Source organism: Mercurialis annua, linkage group LG4 (genome assembly GCF_937616625.2).
Source record: "Mercurialis annua linkage group LG4, ddMerAnnu1.2, whole genome shotgun sequence".
Classification (NCBI taxonomy): domain Eukaryota; kingdom Viridiplantae; phylum Streptophyta; class Magnoliopsida; order Malpighiales; family Euphorbiaceae; genus Mercurialis; species Mercurialis annua.
Window position 1 is genome coordinate 18,055,096 of NC_065573.1, and position 20,457 is coordinate 18,075,552.

General features: G+C 31.8%; 1 protein-coding gene across 1 annotated transcript; it reads right to left on the minus strand.

The window, feature by feature from the left end:
- Positions 1 to 4,780: 4,780 nt before the first annotated feature.
- LOC126677712 (eukaryotic translation initiation factor 3 subunit E) lies at positions 4,781 to 9,188 on the minus strand. Its single transcript, XM_050372476.2, has 8 exons — positions 8,914 to 9,188; positions 8,671 to 8,825; positions 7,916 to 8,143; positions 7,695 to 7,816; positions 6,836 to 7,055; positions 6,266 to 6,408; positions 5,235 to 5,372; positions 4,781 to 5,126 (listed from the first exon to the last, which is right to left on the minus strand). The coding sequence occupies exons 1-8, from the start codon at positions 9,122 to 9,124 to the stop codon at positions 5,027 to 5,029; spliced, it is 1,317 nt and encodes a 438-aa protein (XP_050228433.1). The 5' UTR covers positions 9,125 to 9,188; the 3' UTR covers positions 4,781 to 5,026.
- Between the last annotated feature and the right edge of the window lie 11,269 nt (positions 9,189 to 20,457).

A 20,457-nucleotide genomic window follows, 5' to 3' on the forward strand; every position in this document is an offset into this window, starting at 1 on the left:
TTTTTGGTGCTCGAGTACACAACAGGCAACCCATCTTGAATCCTATATGATTACTTGCGCTCGAATCTTTGAATTTGGATATCGGCAAACACTTCGGGCGTTTAGTTCAAAACTAAAAGTAAGAATAAAAAAGAAAAATATACACCCGTTTAGTTCAAAACTAAAAGTAAGAATAAAAAAGAAAAATATACACTAATGGGTGTCGATTTGCTTGCTTTCTCATTCAAAAGAAGGTTACATAAATACAAGAGCTATACTATACTTGAAGTCCTGGTTTAGGATCTAACTTGATCATCACTTACTTTCACACAGTTTAAGAAAAGCAATTATTGTTTATAAATTTTGTAAAATTCTATTTACTTTTCTTATAATACCCCTATTTAATATAGGGTCCACTTTCACTTTATTTATTAGTATATTTTAAATTGGGGTAATATAGAAAAATTAAGTGTAAAAGTTAGTTACTTTTTGAAAGTGGATAAGAGTTTTGGGACAAAAAAATTTCTCAAAGTGGACAACTCTATTGGGACGGAAGGATTATATAATAAGAGTAAATAACAAAATTATACAAAAAAAAGGAAAAATATTATAAAAATGCTAAGTCATCTCTATTATTACCTCACCACCTAAAAAAGCTAAAACTTTACATTTAATACCTTACCGATAAGAATGCAACATATGGCACACACAAAACAAATAAAAAAAGTCAAAAACGCGTCAGAATGGGTCAAAAACGCGTCAGCAAACGCGTCTGACTTGCGTCAGTCACGCGCGTCGGTCACGTGTCAGTCACACGTCAGTTTGTCAAAATTATTCACATGTATCATTTATATATCCGCGATGTATCAGCAATGTATCAGAAACATATTTAATTATTATTTTCTCTTATTTTTAAAACAAATATATATGTATACATATACACCCAAACACACATACTATTTATATTTATTATTTATATCCCTATAAAGTGTATGTATAGCATATTTTAAATTAAAAGATACATGTATTACATACTTTAAAAATACATAAATTATGTTACAAAAAGAGTATCCATAAAAAATGTTCTTCATACATGTTTGATGCGTGCCTTATTCTTTTATTAATTATGAATATATATATATATATATATATATATATATATATATATATTCATATACACACTCTCATATATATGTATTAATAATGTGTCTTTAATGTGTATGTATAACATATTTTAAATTAAAGCTACATGTATGATATATTTTAATTAAAATTTACGCATCAATAACATTTTAATTTGTTACTCGATATAAACATCTTTATAATTTGGTTGCATTTTTTTAGCTCAGTTGCCTAACATTTAAAAATTATGTGTATCTAGTATGTATGTACAAGATATTTTTAACAAATTTTAAGCATTATTGTTTCCGATATATCTATCAAAATACGTTTAATTAATTAATATATATTTAAAATGTATACATTTGAACTGTTTTTTGATATGTATAATTTATATATTAAATAGAAAAACACAAATACATCTAAGATACATTTCAGATACGTCATATATACATCTCATTTTTTCAAGGTGTGACTGAATAAACGTAGTTTTTAAATTCATAAAATGGCCGAGAAAAAAGTAATGCTAAAAAGTTCTAACTATCGCTCAGATAAGCATTTCCTTATATCTTCAATTATTGTAAACCATATACCAACAATTACTCTAAAATTATAATGATTCACTAGTTTAAAAATCGATCGATGTATCTACAATATATCAACGATGTATCAGTAATGTATTATTGATGTATGTATAATCCCCCTTTTGTTTGACTACGGCTCTTATAATTCTCAATTAGTCTCTAATGCTATTAAATTAAGGACTGGAGATGAAGTCGATTCGCCGACAAATTTTTAGGCTTTTCACAAAAATACTTATTTTCAACTAAAAGTTTACAAACATGTATCTGTTATATGTATATGTGAAAATACATAAACAATACACGAATAATACATAAAAAATACATAAAAAATACATCTCAAATGCAATCGTTTTACACCAAATCAAACCAATCCCACAAACCGTCTCCAATGCCTTGAGCATTTTAAATTTAATAGAAGAAAAAGCCTCCATCTTCATCTTCAAATCCCTCATCCTCACTATCAGATAACAAATAGTCCCCTTCATCATCTTCATCTTTCCCTTCAGAAAACACCGAGATTCTTGAATTGTTCCACCTAAAATTCACTCCAGCAAGTTTATCAATAACACCATCTACATCACTCTCTTCCATCCGACCACCAATCTCCTCATCGAAATGTGAAATTGAAAAGGATCCATCATCACTCTCAACCTAAATCATTCTCAGTAACCTCCCCATTCTCAACGCCAATCTAAGGCACCCACAAATGAACATGTTTCCCCAATGCCATATTTCTATTCCCAACCGCATTATATTGCTCCTCAAACTTTAAAAAAAAAAAATCACAAAAGTCAAAACATTTGAATTTTATTTGTATCGTCTTGAAACGCAGGTTTTCATTTCAATAATATTCAACTATACAATTTTACTTAGCGCTGATGTGGCATGTCACACATCAGTGCCATATAAGCAAAATCGCATAAGTGCACATAATTGAAATAAAATCCTGCATTTTAAGACAAATTGGATAAAATTTAAAAGTTAGGACTTTTGTGAAATTTTTATGAAAAGTTTGCCCCTTTTTGGTCGTTTGACCTCTAAAATATATGATAGCATATTTTATATTAAAAAGCATATATATAATAGCTATTAAAATATATATACAAAAATGTGTATATATAATGTATTTATCATGTAATATATGTTAAAAAAATTCTTTATCATGAATTATAAATTATATATTACTAATTTAAATAATTATGATTTATTGTGATTATTTATCTTTAACAAATTTATGAAATGTCACGTGTTAATTAAATATTTTATTTTGATAATATTATATGCAAAAATTTATTATTAACAGTGATAGCTATTGTTTAGATTTTACTATTGAAAGAATTAATTTATTTTCAATTATTATTGTCAGGTGTTATCAAAATAATAAATTGAATATATTAAATTTCCATATGAATCATAGGCATGTCTACTAATTCTAACGCATGTAGGAATTATGATAAGGAGCACATGTCACTTTTTTATTAACACATGTCTTTAAACTATTGAATGGGCACAAGGTGTAAATAATTGGCCTTATTAGCTATTTGATGTAAACAAAAAGTTAGCAGGAATGAAAGAAATATAGAAGTTTAGCATTTTTGAAATAAGTTACCGTGTTTAGCCCAAATGTGTAATTTTCTCATATAATAATTAAAATAGTAATAAAAGTATTTTTTTATTTAAAATTTTATATGATTAAAAAATAATTAAAATAGTACTAATTAAATATTATAAAAAAAAGTAGTAGTTTGCTAATATAGTAGTTTATTTTAATGAATATTCTAATTTTAATAGTTATCTTAACATGTTAGTTTATAGGCTTAATGACTTAAAAAACCCCGACTTTTCATCCCCTTTTCAATTATACCCTGACGTTGAAAAATTGTCAGTTTTACCCCAGTTTACACTTTTTCATTTCAATTGTACCCTAAAGCATAAAATTGACTTTTATTTATTTGACGAAAGTTCAATAAATTCTCTTAAAAATGGTCAATTTAATATAAAAAGTTAATCTAATGCAAAAAAGGTGAATTTAGAGAATTTTTGCCAAATAAAAAAAGGTCAATTTTATGCTTTAGGGTACAATTGAAATGAAAAAAAGCAAAATATGGTAAAATTGACAGATTTGCAACGTCAGAGTAGGATTAAAAAGGGGATGAAAAGTCAGAGTTTTTTTAAGACATTAAGCCTAGTTTATATTATTTAGTACTCTAATTTTAATAATTTTTAATTAATAATTATATTTTATAAAATGAAAAGAACATTAACGTGAATGTGTTCGTTCCTCTAACTTCATCCAAGTGTTGAAAACCAACGTCGAGGCGCTTCTCTCAAGCTATAGAGAGCCTTGAGCAGACGATAGACCTGCAGATTAACACCTAATGTTTCAAAACCCCAAGCAAAACTTCATATATGCCTCTCCCTCAAGACCATTGAGAAAAATATCAGGGCGTGATGTTCCATCATCATCTCTGATGTGCACAGCAGCAGCATCCGCGTCGGGCTGTTCTTGATCGTGAGCTATCCGAGTTATTGAATGAGGGAGGACGGCCAAATGAAATTTTTCCTTTTAAAAAGTGATGAAGGAGTTCTACTGATCAAGTACCCTGCTGCCAAAATACATTCACATCAGAAATCAATAGCCTAATGAGCTTGGAATCTCATTGCCTTCCAAATCCAATATTCAAAATATGTCTATGTTTGCCCTTCAGGCATTAGAGACCAAATACAATTGTTCCTCTCTTGGTTCCATTAATGTGTCACAACTTTCATCTTTTTCTAATTATATTATATATAAAAGTATATATTGAATTATTTTTACTAAGATGTTTTAATTTAATTTCACAAAAATATAAAATTCATTCCCATTTATAAAAGGAATAAATGATTCCCATTAAAGAAATAATTATATTTTTGTTCTTAAAATCCACTAATGAGTAAATTGAAAGTGGGCCTATATTCAATAGGAGTATGACAAGAAAAGTTTCACAAAATTCACAAACAATAATTGTTTTTCTTTAAACTGTGTAATAAAGGCAAAGTGGACAATTCTATTGGGACGGAGGGAGTATTTGCCAGATCGAAAAAATACACAGCAATAATTTATCTCTTCAAGCATGAAATGATTAACAAGCTGTGAAACAACAAAAATCCTCCTGAATCTAAACATTTTACCATCTTTCGCAAAATTAATAATTTATCGACCTCTGCTCTAATTAGATAACTTCTCAAACAAGAAGTTGATCAGTACAATTTCTGCAGTTTGAATCTGATCTTTTCATCAAATTAACAAAGTCAAAATCTCAAAAACTGACGATAAAAAAATCCTCAAAACTAGAGCAAGAAATTCATCGAGCAGTTTGGGTCTGTGCATGCTCTAGAAGCTGACCAACCAACTTGTAAGTACGTCCTGATAATCCCTTGGTGTGATCTATCAACTGCTCATACCTGGCGTCATAAAAATTCACAAAAAAACAAAAACAAAAATAGCAAATATGAGAGGCGAACAGAACATAGAACTTTTGTATAACGGACAAGTGAGAGATGTAATCTTACACATTAGGATGATTAGGCTCCATAACAACAGTTCCCGCCTTTGAATCAATTTTAGCATCAAGCTTTGAGCTTCGTATAAGATTTACAATCCATCTCTCAGCCTCATCATAATTCAGATTCAATTTTTCTGCGAGGACTCTGCCATTTATTCAACTGAATTAGCATCATGGAGGAAAGCAAGTCATAGTCCCATGCAAATGCACAGAGAATTTCAATGCGAACCTTTTAGAATCATTACTATAACCTAATTAATACCTACTTTTGAATACATTCTTTCTCTAAAAATACTATTTTCATAATTTTATAAAACTCAACAATTAGTGACAGTAGATAATTATCATTTCCCGTATTAGAACTTAAATAATTTTGGTGTTTCTCTAGCATTTGAAACATAATTTTGTTCTTATAGTAAGTTCTAATTCTAGTTTTTACAACAAAAGAAACATTATTTTTCTAGTTTGGCAGTGGGTCATGATCCGGACAGTGATACATACTAATTCTTAGATATGATTGTAAGCAATCTCATTACTACTCAGCTAGATATTTCATTGCACAAATAAAAGTTCATCATGACATAGAAATAATTGTAATTTGTAATAAAAGAAGCTAAAAAATAAGCATATCAATTATGAAACAAAATTTATAGCAATAACTAGCTAATACATGCACACAGCGCAAACAGCTAATTATTATAAGAAGAGAAAAAAGAGAAGCATTGAAACGAAAAGAGATGTAAACTTATAGACATTTAAATTTTGAAACAGTTCTTGAAAAAAATTTGAAAAATTATGCTGCAAAAAAGGTCTATTGAAAGATTTTTGTCAGCAGTCAAATTGTATTCTGACAAACTCGAGTCTCGATGAAATCTATTAGTAGTTGGGAGTTTTTGCAGGTAACAAGGTTAGCATAAAAAATGCAACATACTTGACATAATCATGAACAGGAACAAGAATTGAAAAGAAAAAAAGACATTCAGACTACAGTACAGAGTGGAACTTCATCGAGTAATTTTAAAGTAAGTCTGTACTCACCCCATGTCGATGCGTTGATGTATACGGCAATAAGTTTCAAAGATAAATAGGCGTGCATTTTCAAGGAACTCATCTCTCAGTGGCACAGTTGAAAAACTTCCATCTTCAACTCGTTTGCCAAGGAATGGATCATTTAAAATCACCTACAACAAGATATCAAGTCAATACTGGTGCATGTACAACCAACAAAAGCTACAACCAGAAAAGCACGACAATATCCTGGAGACAACAGCCACGACAGCTACAACTGCTCCAGTCCCCTCAAACCCTCCGTCTCTGTCTCGCAACTCAGGTAACAGATAACTCTCTCGTAACATATGTGCTCCTGTCTCTTACATGCGAAAGGAGCATGTATACGATTTAAAAATAACTTAGCTCCAAGGAGCATAAGACATTATGCCTTATTAACCCATATCTGCCTCTTTTCACATTATATGACCCGTTTAAAAGAAAATGCCCAAAATAGAATGTAATAAGAATCTAACAAGCTATCAACTATCTACAAGGATAATGGACTAATCCATGTTAAAGTACTAGCAAGGAAACTCATACTAGGTGCAAAAAGCTTACTTCTTCACACACTTTCATCTTCTTTTGTGCGCCATCAAAGTCATAATTGACATAGATACATGCCAAAAATTCTGTGATAGGATCTTTATACGAGTGTTGCTCTTGTTGTATGACTTTAATAAACTCTTTGAACTGAGGTCTTCTCCTTTTGTTGACAATGAATGCAGTTGCTAGGTACCTCAGAAGATGGGGTGCATTGGTCTGAATGGCATTAAGATACCTGAAAAAGTAACGATATTCCATTTTCTCACGCCAAACAGAAAAGAAAATCGAAAAGTAGCCAAAAAGAGGTAGCAGTGTATAACTGACACATATAGTATATATATAAAGCGCTGTAAATGAAAGTCTTCATTAATATTTATTAGATGGATTTCTTTCAAGTGGGGGAGGCTTAACTGTCAACATTATTATATTGTCAAGAAAACCCTAAAACATTAAAAATGAAAATATCACTTATTGTACACACGTTTAAGCAGATATTGAATAGGCTTGCACCGAATACTCTAATTACACTTGTGCGCTTATCTATGATAGGCACATTTTCAGAGTTAACAGTCAGGTTGTCATACTTTAGGCCCCATAACATCACAAGAGGTACCAAGAATCAATATTGCAGCAAGAGGTTGACAATCCATGGAATCTATGCTTAGCATATATATTATAGTATTGGAGTAGTAAAATGATAATATCAATGGAACCTTATGCTAAAGGAATACTTTCCAGACAAATGTGGAAAAAGATAGACGACCAGAACACAAAAATCTGAAAGAAATTTCACTCATTTGCTATATTGAAAAAATGATTAAAAAATAGAATCCTAGCACTTAATGCAAATACTTATAAAAAGAGAAAACCCTACTTGTCCTGATTAAACAAGTCAATGATCAGTGTTCTTCCATTGTCATGGTTGAAAAAGATGAAAAGACTCCAATGCATCAACCATATCCGACTTTGCACCTGATTCAATGGCGATGAGAAATTCTGAAGAAAAAAAAAACAGAAATGGTATCAGTATAACTATTCTGAAACGACATAAAATCCAAGAAAGAGATGAAGGACATGCAAGTTAAAGAAAAATACCTTCGAATCAATTATTTCCTTCAACCTGTTAAGCTCTTCAAGAGCAATATCCCAGTTTTGCATCAGTATCTCAGCTGCCAACTTCCCCCACAATGCACTTAAACTCCTTTCACTGTTGGTGCATAAAGCCCTATATTGATACAGATAGTCAGCTGCACCAGAGTAGTTTCCGCATTCAAACTGAAATTTTGCATACTGATATAGCGCCTCAATCTGCACTGGACCAATCTGTTTAAAAGAAACACCATCATTTCAAATGAAACTTCAAAAAAGTAAAACGGAACTACATCACAAGACCTCGCATCAAAAACTAAAGAATAGTTTCGTTGTATAATCCTTACAAATGTATACTTCTTAATTTGCACATTGTATACTCCTTTCAAATGTCTGAAACAGTATACTTCTTAGTTTGCAAATTGTATAGATGTAGAAGCATATAAGCATACACTGCAAACTAAGAAATATGCAATGTGCAAACTAAGTAGCATGGACACTACATTCAATCAACATGTCCTGTTTTGGACACTTGAAGCTTCATACACGAAACTTCATGTTTTATATAGGAAAACTTACTGCTTCGCCGTCTTTGTGTCGTGTGTCCGTGATATCTAGAGTGAAAAACAATATAGCACAAACCCAAATATGAAGCAATGTATCTTCCAAAGTCTCAGTTTTAACCACACGAATCACAAGCCCACAATTCATTACAATAACCTGATAAAACTCGATTACAAAGCATATAAATCGAAACAAACCTGGTAACGGTCATTAAGCATCTGAAGATTATACTGTTTATCAGCTCTCAACTCCTGAATAGCATTAGGATTCTGCAAAAAAGCGACAAGTGGAGCAGCCGCCTCCTCCAAAGCCTTCAATCTTTGCACAACCTCAGTTCTCCTATCAGTCATATCTAACAAAAAACAAACACCCACATCAGAAAAACACACACACACCACAAAATTAGCAAAACCCAATTCGAAAGTACAAACTTTCCGTACCTTGAGGGACATCTTCGGTGTGATAAAGACTCTTGTGAATGTCCATAGCGTAGTCAACCATGTTGGTTTTGCTTAAAAGTTCGATTTTTGATTTGAAGATCTGATCTTCTGGGTGAAGTTGGCGTTCTTGGAGAAATTCAAGTAAAGGGAAGACTAAGTGTCGGTCGAGATTCGGTGAAATTCTTGGGGTTAGATCGTAAGCAGCCATCATTGTCTTTGCCTGTGCTGCTGCTGTTCGTAATTTCAGTTCTTAAAATTGGAGGAGAAGAGAAAAGGATGAAATTAGGGTTTCTTTAGAATTTTATTGAACAAAGAATCACTTTACCCCCTCAACTTGGCACAAAATATCAAAAACGTCCAAATTAATGAAACCGGATCACTTTTACTCTAAACTTGTCAAAACCGTTACAAAAACATCCCTATACTGACGTGGCACCTTAGTTGGAGAGTGGTTTCTAATTAATCATCATTTACTCTAATAAATTATATTTAAATACTAATTAATTATAATTAAAGTAATGTTTCGCAGTTTAATGAATCTTCCACTTATTTGATGGGATGAGACTAAGCAGCCACCGACCGTTCTGACGCGTCTTTGACCTATCTTGATTAAGACTGAAACCCTATCTAAAATGGAGTTCAAATTAACTTTAATTAATCTTAATTCTAATTAAAATCAAGTAAAAACTAAACAGACCTAATTACAGCTAATATAAGGAACACCCGCCGTCGTCGTGACACAAACCCAGCCACTGGCTCTTTCTTGATTCACAATCCCCATTTCCCTCTCATCCATTTCAATTTCAATCTTCTTAGAGTATCTCCATTGCATGTTGTATTTTTAATGCTATTTTTAGCATAAAATAAAATAAAATACTATATATAACACATATTATTAAAATTCACTCCAGTGCAAATGATAAACTAAATGCTAAATTTATAATTTTATAAGTGATTATCATTGTTGGTGGCAAATCAGCTGTAAATAATTTAGATATAATAGAATTTGGCATATGCTAAACTTTCACACAAATTTGGCACAAAATTTAGCATATGCTAAATTTAGCACATGAAATAAAAGTGCAATGGAGATATGTTTTTATACTAAATGCTAAATTATAGCATTATTAGGTATTTTTGGCACTAGAGTGGAGATGCTCTTACATCAACATCATCAATCTTGATAAATCCAACATTAGCCTCATAGAACCTCTGTAAGAATGCAACAGTGGTGGGTTTTCCACTTCCACTAGCACCTGTTTTTTCATATTGAAATCTTTGAGTGTAATGGAATCACAACGAGATGGGTATTTGAATCAAACTTGTTGGAGTCAGTTTTCTTCTTGTAATTAGTCTAATTTGAATCCTTTTGTATCTTCCCCGTCAATTTCATTCGTCGGACGGTGGGTCTCGTGTCCAATGAAAAACAAAAACCCATTGAAAGGCGGTGGTAGTTTTGGTTCGCCGCCAAAACCAACGGGTGTCACGAGTAAAGGCGGAGATTAAGTAGAAAGCCGATGCAAACGAAGGCGAAGATTAACGAGTCGACAAGGCTGTAGCTTGCTGGGATAGTACCGAGTGAAACATGGCGATTGTGGCTGAGGAAGAGGGAGAGAAGCATGAAGTGATGACTCTGATATGTTCTCTCAAGAACACGACGCTGCCGCCGTGTTCTTGAAGAACAGACCCATGTCTGTTCTTGAAACAGACCTGGGTCTGTTCAGTTTTTAAAAAAAATTAAAAAGTTTATTATTTTAATTAAAAATATAAAATTGTTGGGGTTAATTTGTTGTGTATATAAAATTTGGGAGTTAATTCATTGTATTTATGAAATTTGAGGATTAATTTATTATATAAAATTCTAAATTAAAGGGATTAATTTTTTTTTTAAATTGTTTGATATTAATTTATAATGTTTAAAAAAATTAGGATCATTTTAAACTTTCTCCATTTAAAACCACCTTAGAAAAAATAAATCACCATCAAAACCGGAGAATGTATCTCACTCTCTTGGTTGAGAGTGGGGAGGGGTGATTTTGTACCATTTTTGACAAATTCAGGGTAAAGGTGATCCTATTTTGCTAATTTAGACGTTTTTGATACTTTGTGCCAAGTTAAGTAAAATGATTCTTCTTTCGAATTTTATTTATGCGATTGTATTATTGGACCAATCTTTTTTTTAGGCCAAATATCCAAAAAAAGTCAAATCTTTTATAAAAGTTTCACAAAAGTTCAAACCTTTCTATTTTATCCAATTCGTCTTGAAACGCATGATTTCGTTTCAATTTTGTCCAACTACACAATTTTGCTTATGTGAAACTGATGTGTGACATTGCCACATAAGCGCCACATAAGCACCACATGAGTAAAATTATATAATTGGACAAAATTGAAATGAAATCATGTGTTTTAGGACAAATTAGAAAAAAATTGAAAAGTTTGAACTTTTGTGAAACTTTCGTAAAAGGTTTAGCCTTGGTCATTTGTCTTTTTTTAATTAGGGCATCTCCAAAACACTCTTTAAAATTGCTAAACTTTTTAATTTAGAGAGTTTGACAATAAATTAAAACTTCAATGGACTCTCTATTTTTTAAATTTAGAGAAGAGAGTAAATATGGCTCTCCACATGTAGAGAGCCATTTTCACTCTCTACTTTAAAGCTCAAATTATCAAATTTAAATTTCAAAAAATAAATTTGTTAGTTTTATTTTAAAAGATAATATTAACTATTTTTAATATAAAAACTGAATAAATAAATAATTTAAAAATATAAATAAATTAATATTATTAATATATATTATTCGTATTACTTTTTATAAAAATAAATTAAATAAAAATATTTATATTAAACAATTAATTACATTAATATTATTAATATTTAATATTTTTATTATTATTATTATCTATAAAATTTTTAAAATTTAAAATTAGATTTAGAGAGCTCATTGCAGTAAAAATAAAAATATCACTCAATATTTTAAAAATACTCTTATTTTACTAAAGATGTTCTTTAAAATAAAGAGTACTATTGGAGATGTATCAACCCTCTAAACATTAAAATTAGGTTATGGTAATTATTAAATTATACATGTTTTGAGAAAAAAATAGATCCACAATATGATTTTTAATTTAAAATTTTATGCATTACGGTGAATTATCAATTTATAAATTAATCAAATTTATTATAACTAAATTAACTTTTTAATTTATAATTAATATTAAATTAGTTAGAATTTTATTAAAAATAAATATAATACTTTAGTGTATTAATTTTTAAAATTAATTGATGGCAATAATGTTTATTTATAATTTAGTATATCAATGAAATTTATTATAATTATTATACCATTGTATTTTATGTATGTTTAATTTTAAATTAGCAAATATTTTTATGAGTTGGAGTAAGACTATTAATATTATCGATTAATTATACTAATAACTAATAAGCAAAGTACCGGTAAGTGTAATATTAAATTTATTAAATTTGCCAAAATTATAGTAATCTATTTTAAAACTATAATGTAGGTGTTGAGTTAGAAAATATCTTATGAGTCAGATTAATTATATTAATTAAATTTATTATAATTATATTATTGTATTTTATTTGTGATTATAATTATTTTATCATATCTATTATGATTATATAATTATGTTCTACTTAAATTAGACTTTTGAAATAATAATTAAGATTAAGAATAGGGTGCTTATAATGATATGGTGGTTAGGCATTTACAATATCAAAAAATAGAGTAATAAATATTCAAATAGGAAAACAAAGAGAGCGTTAGTAGAGGTGGAGTTCAAAAAAAATTGGAACCAATGCTCTGTATAGTCTGAAGGACAGTTTTCTGCTGATTTGAAACCCGCCGATTCTTTTGAATTAAACTTTAAATCTATATCTATATTATACTATAAAGCTGAGCTCCAAATAATAAATCAACCATATTGTCATGTGGGTGCTTTAATTTATGACATGCAGACTCTTTTTGATTAAAAACTCTTTTAACTTTCCAACTTCAAATAAACTGTTATTTGAAAACTGTTAAAGTTCGATTGTTATTTAAAATCTGTAACTCCAATAGAAATTCTTCTCTATCTTTCCATTCTCCTTCTTTATTTAGCATTATAGTCACATACTTGAAAAGTTGAATTTGTTGAAGATGTATATATAATTGCAAAGAGCCTGTGGAATACCCATACTACAAAACATGAGTATAATACTTTTACCAAAAATGTCAGTCCGATCTTATTTCATGGTGATATTCAATTTCATCTTTATGAATTTTCATTATAACTTTCTTAGGTTTGTGATTTTTGGTTTCTCAATTTATTTCAACGTTGTATAGAAAACGTACTATTTTCATTTTATTGGTATTTTATCTAATTTTTTTAATCTTGATTTTGGTCTTTTCTAATTTTTAATCTTGATAAGTCTTTATCGCTCAATTAATCACCTGCAGTTTGAAAAGTTTTTTTTTATTTCATCTGTTAAATCTAATTTTTGAAATTTTTATTTTAAATTCGGTAGGCAGTAGCAGAAAATGGCACTTAATCTAGCAAATTAATTCAATAGTAATAATAGTAGCAAAAGAGAAGTATTAGAGATTGTTGTGGGAAAGGAAATGTTATGATCAAGATTTTTTTTGCAAATAAGATAAAAGAAATAAGTGTTTATAGATACAAAATATGAAACTGACTGGAAGAAGATGAGTTATAATTAGCGCAAGGGATATATATAAGTAGCAACTAAATTATTTGATTAATTGTTTCCTATGAGAGACAAAATATTAGGCTCCTTTCATGCCGTCTATCTTTTCACAAAATAGAAAAACTAAAATTATAATTATACGCATGTTAGTGGCAATCAAACTAGGGTTTATAATTGAAGATTATATTTTCAGCAAAATAAATTTTATTGTGCAGATTAACTCTGAACTGAATTTATAATAATTTGACAGAATAAACAGTTGTATACATCTCAAATGAAAATTATACCTTTACTAATATTATCCTTCCAATACCTAGGTAAGGAAAAAGCAACTAATTTTTATTTGGTTTCTCACTTGTATGATCTCCCCAATGAGCTGTTGGTTATCCTAACTTCTTCCTCGATCATCTTAGGTGACGAGGATTTGATTTTTTGGCTTAAAAAACAACAATCGTTTTCAGTTAGGAATATATCAGAGCTGTTGGTTGGCGTTACAGCAGATTCTGCAGGTATAGAGCAATAGCTTTTTAAGGTTCTAATTTTGGCTATACAGAGGAATAAGATTCCTCCTCGGATCTAGTTTTTTGGTTGGCTTCTGGCTTTGAATAGGCTTTCTTGGAATGAGTCTTTGTGTAATACCCCAAAAGATTTAATTATCTAATTGGACCACGTGTCCAGTTTCGAGTCGCCAAAGTGGCGATATCGGAAAATTTTCCGAGAATTTAAGATAAATAAGTTTTAGTAGGTCGGTTTTGGAAAAGATTTTAAGCAAGAAATTTAAAAATATATTTCAGTTCTAAAGTTAGAATTGGAATTGAAAGGAAAAATATTAAGAAAAGCCCCAAAATAAAGTGCAGAGACTAAAATGGTAATTTAGCCACTATGTTTCGAAAATGGAAATATTAATATCGGGATTCGTATTATTTATTGAATATGAATAATACGTATAAGTTATAATTAAAGTATTAATTGATTTAGTTATTGACTAAATCGTATAAAAGAAAAGTTTAAAGAATAAGTTGTAACAAGGAAAGAAAGGAAGGATCAAAACGGACTTTTAGCCAATCTATAAGTGAATTGAGATATGAATCAGATTCCTCCAAAAGCTTTCATTCTTCTTCGTGCTTCCATCGTTCCTCACCGTCGTTTAGCCGCCGTTTCTCCGTACAACGTCCGATTCGAGCGATTTTTGCGACAATCTCTTCGTAATCTTGTCCTCTATCAATTCTAAGCTTCGTTTCAAGGTAATATTTCAAGATTGAATGTTAAAATCGAAGATTAGATGGATGTTTTATATTTCGAAGTAAGAGTTTGGAATTTGACGTTTTTGGATCGTTTTTTAACGTTTTGGTGAAAACGGAGATGCGAGTTTTGAGTATGAGTGTGTGTAGCACGTCGGGATGGTGGCGAAACCCCGAAAAATCAGATTTCCGGGGCCGTGTACTTGGTGCACGAACGTGCACCAGGGTTGCACGATCGTGCACCCACCGAAATGCACGCCCGTGCACCGCAACTCGCATCCACGTGTATATGAAACGTATTTGACCTAGATATTTGATGTTTCGAATGTTTGACGCTAAAAGACAACTTTCGGACCCCGAGAATCATAAGTTTTGAAATTAGCTCGACGTTTTTGATAGTCAACGATAACGGAAAATGTTAAGAACGTTATACGATTCTCGAGTATGAGAAGCGGTATTCGTTAAGTCGTTTATACGACTAAAAGTTATCGAATACGTAAATAAGAATAAGAATAAGAATGAAACTAAACCCTAGAACTTAAAAGTATTATACATGCAAATTACGGGATTCACGTCTAACTATCAAACGCTTTATCATACGTGTCAATGAGCAGTGAGGTCAGTAGACGTGGACTAGCGAGAGCATATTATCAGATCGACCACGTCATTACTTGGATAGCGGTCACTATGAGTAGCACTTTACTTTCGTGTATTATCGATTACAATTATTTTGATATCATATCTTATATAAACTGTTTATATGCATCGCATAATATGTATGAATTTGTGATATACTATATGTTTTGATTGAACTTTATATACAAGTGTCACGACCTGATTTCCCCCTCGAAACTCGAGCCGAGACCGGCGTTAGGGAATGGGAATGGTTGTTCCGAAACCCGTAGCAAGCCTAAAACCTCTATTAATTTGTCGCAAATATAAATTTAGATCGTACCTCGCGTACGACCCGTTTTTAGAAAACACCGTTAAAATAATTGTTTTTCCGTTTGACGTGGAAAACACGTTCTGAAAATATTCATATAGCGAAATCGCGTTTTCAAAAATGCTGGTTGAATAACCCTAGTTTTTCTGACCCACGCGCATTTCTGAAAACCGGTGCGGTGGTACAGGGACTTAGCTCACGTGCCTTGCCTCACAGGCAGCCCTGTCTCAAACCACGCATCCGAACAATATGTTTAACAAAATATATCAAACACTTTTCCTTTTAAAGCGTTATATCAAATATGTTTAAAAACATGCACAACAGGCACACAAACGTAAGGCCAGCAAAACTACACACAGTGTCTTTGCAGACCAAAGACACGAAACTTGACCCACCCGTAGGGGACACTATAAAACACCATATGCCTATTAAGTAGCCACTTATTAGAGTTAGACAAAGTCAGCTTCCTATCAGAGTATGTAGACAGAGGAACCATGACGTGGCCACAGGCATATCAAACCTATATACACTATTGCAGCACCTAAGAGTTTAAAGTGTTATTTACATAACAACGAAATAAGCTTCCCTGATGGAAAAAGGTGGAAGCTTGACCAGACCCGGTAGCTAGGTACCTGAAAATGATAAACAACAACGGGGTCAGAAATATAAATATTTCTGAGTGAGTAGATAGGTTTATAGTTAAATACCAAAATTGCATATAGACGAAATATCGGTATATAAAAATATTACCAGTTCTCGATCCAAATGAAACCCTAGTCCTGTTACGTTATAATGCTATCATATATAACGCATATGCACAACTCTTGTTTAATACATGATGAGTTGTATACTTATGTATCACAACCATCTTGACTCTGTATAGGGTTGTGTTGAGCAAAAAGCACAACTTGTAATAATCCGGAAGTCGGAATCGATCCCACGAGGAGTGAATCTAGAGCGATTGATGAGAATGAATTTTAGTTGCGGTTCAATTCGTTTAGCGAATCTCGAATGGTTGAAGTTCAAGTATTTTGTTAACACTAATTAGGCACTAAACAACTAAACAATTTAAACTAACAATTCAAGCAATTAAATTAAGAACGAGTTTAATCAATAAGTAAAAGATGTCTAGGGGTTGAAATCATTCCTAGGTCATGCATACATGGTAATGGATAGATTGGTATCTAGCAAGGGCCGAGTTGTGCCTAGCGCACCGTTCCCGCTCTCTCGAGCCTCTAAGAACGACAAAATCAATCATCAAGTAATCAATTAATGTCTAACTCACTCTCGTGATACTAAACAAAACCAATTACCCAACAACAATTAATCAACAAACTCAAGGTCACCTAAATCCTAATCCACTCTCGTGGTATTACAATCTAGGCTTCTAATTCCAAAGTCTATTCACCTAACCATTTCTCAATGAGTCAAGCAAACACTAAAATCATGCATTAGATAGCTAGGCTAACACAAGCATTAGGAACTAGAATTAGAACAAGCATTTAACCAATCACCATACCATTTAACATAACAAGAAGGAAATCATCTCAACCCCCAAACATGGGGGATCAGTTACACATTTCAAGAGCTAAATTAACAAAATGATAAATGGAAGGCATGGGTAAAGAGAACTTACAATAAGATGAAAAACCCACAAATAATAATTGTAATAGAAAATAAAACTTGTTCATTCAATGAAGCTTCAAAGATCTCAACAATGGAGGAAATATAAAAATCTGGAAATTCTATTGAAGAAGAAGACTACAATTTTGGGATTTCTAAAATTAGGAGAAGATTCAAAAGTACACTAATAGAATAAAGTCTAGGAAAATCTTCTATACCTAAAATAGAGATAAGGCCCCTTATATAGTACTTACAAAAGAAGGAAAAAGACAAACATTCAATTACACATGTGTTGGGCCCAAAATAGCAAATTAATAAAGCCTTGTTGCATCTTGAACTAAGATTTCCCCATTCCAGCAAGCCCAAGCTCGAATAGAGCTCATTGGGCTAAATGAGAAGCCCGATTCGAGCTGCCATTTTCTGCTCCAAATCTCGATCTTCAAACCTTCGTAACTCGGTGTAGAAATGACTGATTAAGTCGATTCTTGAACCATTGGAAAGCTTAGGACGTCTACTTTAACTTTCATGAAGATCACGAGTTCATTTGAGGCTTCTAGGTAGTCCGAATTGGTCAATTAGTGCCCAGGGGTCAGCTTTTCAGATTTGCAAATGAGCTTCCGCATCGCTTTTGTCGTCTTTTCCAACTTTTGCACCAAAATGCTTCCGCAATGCTCCTAAGTACCTGAAATACTAAAACACGTAATAAGGCATACGAAATACCATAAAACCGTGATAAAACGTAATAAAAGCATGCGGAAACGACACTCTAAATAGGAGTAAAATACTCCTATCAGGTTGCTGGGCCGGAACTTAATTCACTGCCACCTCAGGACCCAATAGGTTTAAGCCACTTTACAAGCATCTGGCTTAAAACCTAATCTCAATATGTATGCTTATAATATTTACCTCTCATCTAGTTCATTAACACCGGTGATCACATAGTCCTATTGTTGCCCAATAGATAGCTCATTTCAGTGGATCTTCCTTGGCTAAGTTTCATACTTAATGCGATTTATGGATTTAAAAACAATTGAATACTAATATTCAAAAGTAAACAAATGAACTCACAAACACCGCTAGGTCTGGAACTTAATCTTGTGGTTGTGGTTAGACTGCTCGCTAGCTGGTCGGACTAAACAAACAAAGCAAACAGGATAAATACATCAATATATGTTTCCTATAAAATTTCTAGGTCCTTAAACCCAGATCTAGGTCAAACATTTAATCATTTAAACATATAGCACTTATGGTCTCTTTTCTTTTTAAAACCATATTATAAATTCTCGTTTTGAGAAAACGTTCTAACTTCTCTCTAGAAGTTATTTTAGGTATCACAATACCTAAAGACAACCATTTATAGTATAGACCTAATTGTTAAAACAATTCCCGGTCATATACTAAGTATTTAGCAAAACCGATTGCTAAATCTTTAAAACAGTTTAAACGTTGACTTTAACTCTTTTAAAATCCGTTATAAACGTTTAACTTTACTTTTAAAATCTTCTTTTAAAAGTCTCTAGGTTTAGGTTATAAAACCTTTTCACTTTTTTCTAAAACAAGTTATCGTTTTAAATATTTAACTTTAGTTTAAAAACATTCATTAAAAATGTTTTAGGTTCGGTCGGAAAACACCTCGGGTTTCTAGGCGAAAGCACGTCGGAATCGCCCCCAGAAAGTCCCCCAAAAGACAAAAGAAAACAAACCCCGGGGTGTCGGGGTTGCTGTGCGCCCGCACAGCAGTACTGTGCGGCCGCACAACATTTTATTGTTGTGCGCCCGCACAGCATGGTGTGCGCCTGCACACCGTGCTGTGCTCGCGCACAGCGGGCTGCGCACCCGCACAGCCCCGAAAATTCATTTCCAGGACCTCACGTCCTGCTTAAAACGTCCAAAAACACTATTCTAACGTCCACAATCACGTATACACAATTCAAAATCAATACGGACGTTTAAAACGATAATTCGATACGGTAACCGTTTATAAACGAGTTTATATTCGAAATAAATCAAAATAAACGTTTAATACGGATATAATACCTCGATTACGTGAGTAATCATTGAAGAAATTGAGTTAGAATCGAGAAACGGATCGAAACGGACGAAACCTAGTTCGTCGCCGCAATTTAGAGCTTCTGCTCCTTATTTCCTTTGAAAGGAAATGAAAAATAGGCCGCTGAGCCTAATTGTTGTAACCTAATGTCTTATATATATGATTGGCAAAAGTACACTTTACTACTAGCTCAATCATGCACTTTAAACCAACTTCTAAACTAGTCGTCCGTAGCCTAAACGGAAACGACTTTCAAATTTCGTGAAAATTTTACCAAAAATCAAATAAAATATAAAAAGAATAAAAATATTATTTTTATTTCCTTCCGACTTATATTTTATTCTTAATCCGTATTGACTGCGCTTGATAAAATTTCTGCTTCCAAATTTTATCAAATTTTCACGATAACCTTTTTAAAATATTTCGCGAATTTTGGCACCAAAAATATTCAATAGGGAGTTATGAATAATTCTGCACCCAATTCATAAATCCATATTATCTCTGTTAACTATATAACTAATCAAATTTAAATTCTAAAAATTTAAATTTGAAATCCTATTGCCATATTAAAAATTTAGGGACATTTGTAAAATAAATTTATCTTTAAATTTAATTTACCTACTCCCGTATAATAAAATATTGGACACGTGACTATATTTTATCTCTTAAATTTCCGGTTTATTACAACAAGAACCTAGTATACGATCCAACGAAACTAGCTACCTATTGGGTGTCAATAAGCTATGTGATCACCAGTAATTGAGTCAGTCTAGTGTGTCTGCATATGAGATATGATTTGATATTCATGTATGATATGATTATGAAAGATGAGATATGAAAATGATACGAGCGAGAACTCGGTTAAAGTAATCTGAGCCCCGTATCTAGTGGGTTGGACCCACTACTATGGAATTAAGAGATTGGTCACGGCTGACGTGGTTGAGTGTGAACACTCCCGGTTCGTACCATTTGGATCAGT

Bases quoted from the DNA above. Each gene is read 5' to 3' on its own strand.
- LOC126677712 (XM_050372476.2), bottom strand. From the start codon at position 9,124: ATGATGGCTGCTTACGATCTAACCCCAAGAATTTCACCGAATCTCGAC. The intron at 5,373-6,265 runs GTGAGTACAGAC...AATAAATGGCAG, and splicing joins CATCAACGCATCGACATGGG to AGTCCTCGCAGAAAAATTGA. The intron at 5,127-5,234 runs GTAAGATTACAT...TTATGACGCCAG, and splicing joins GAGCCTAATCATCCTAATGT to GTATGAGCAGTTGATAGATC.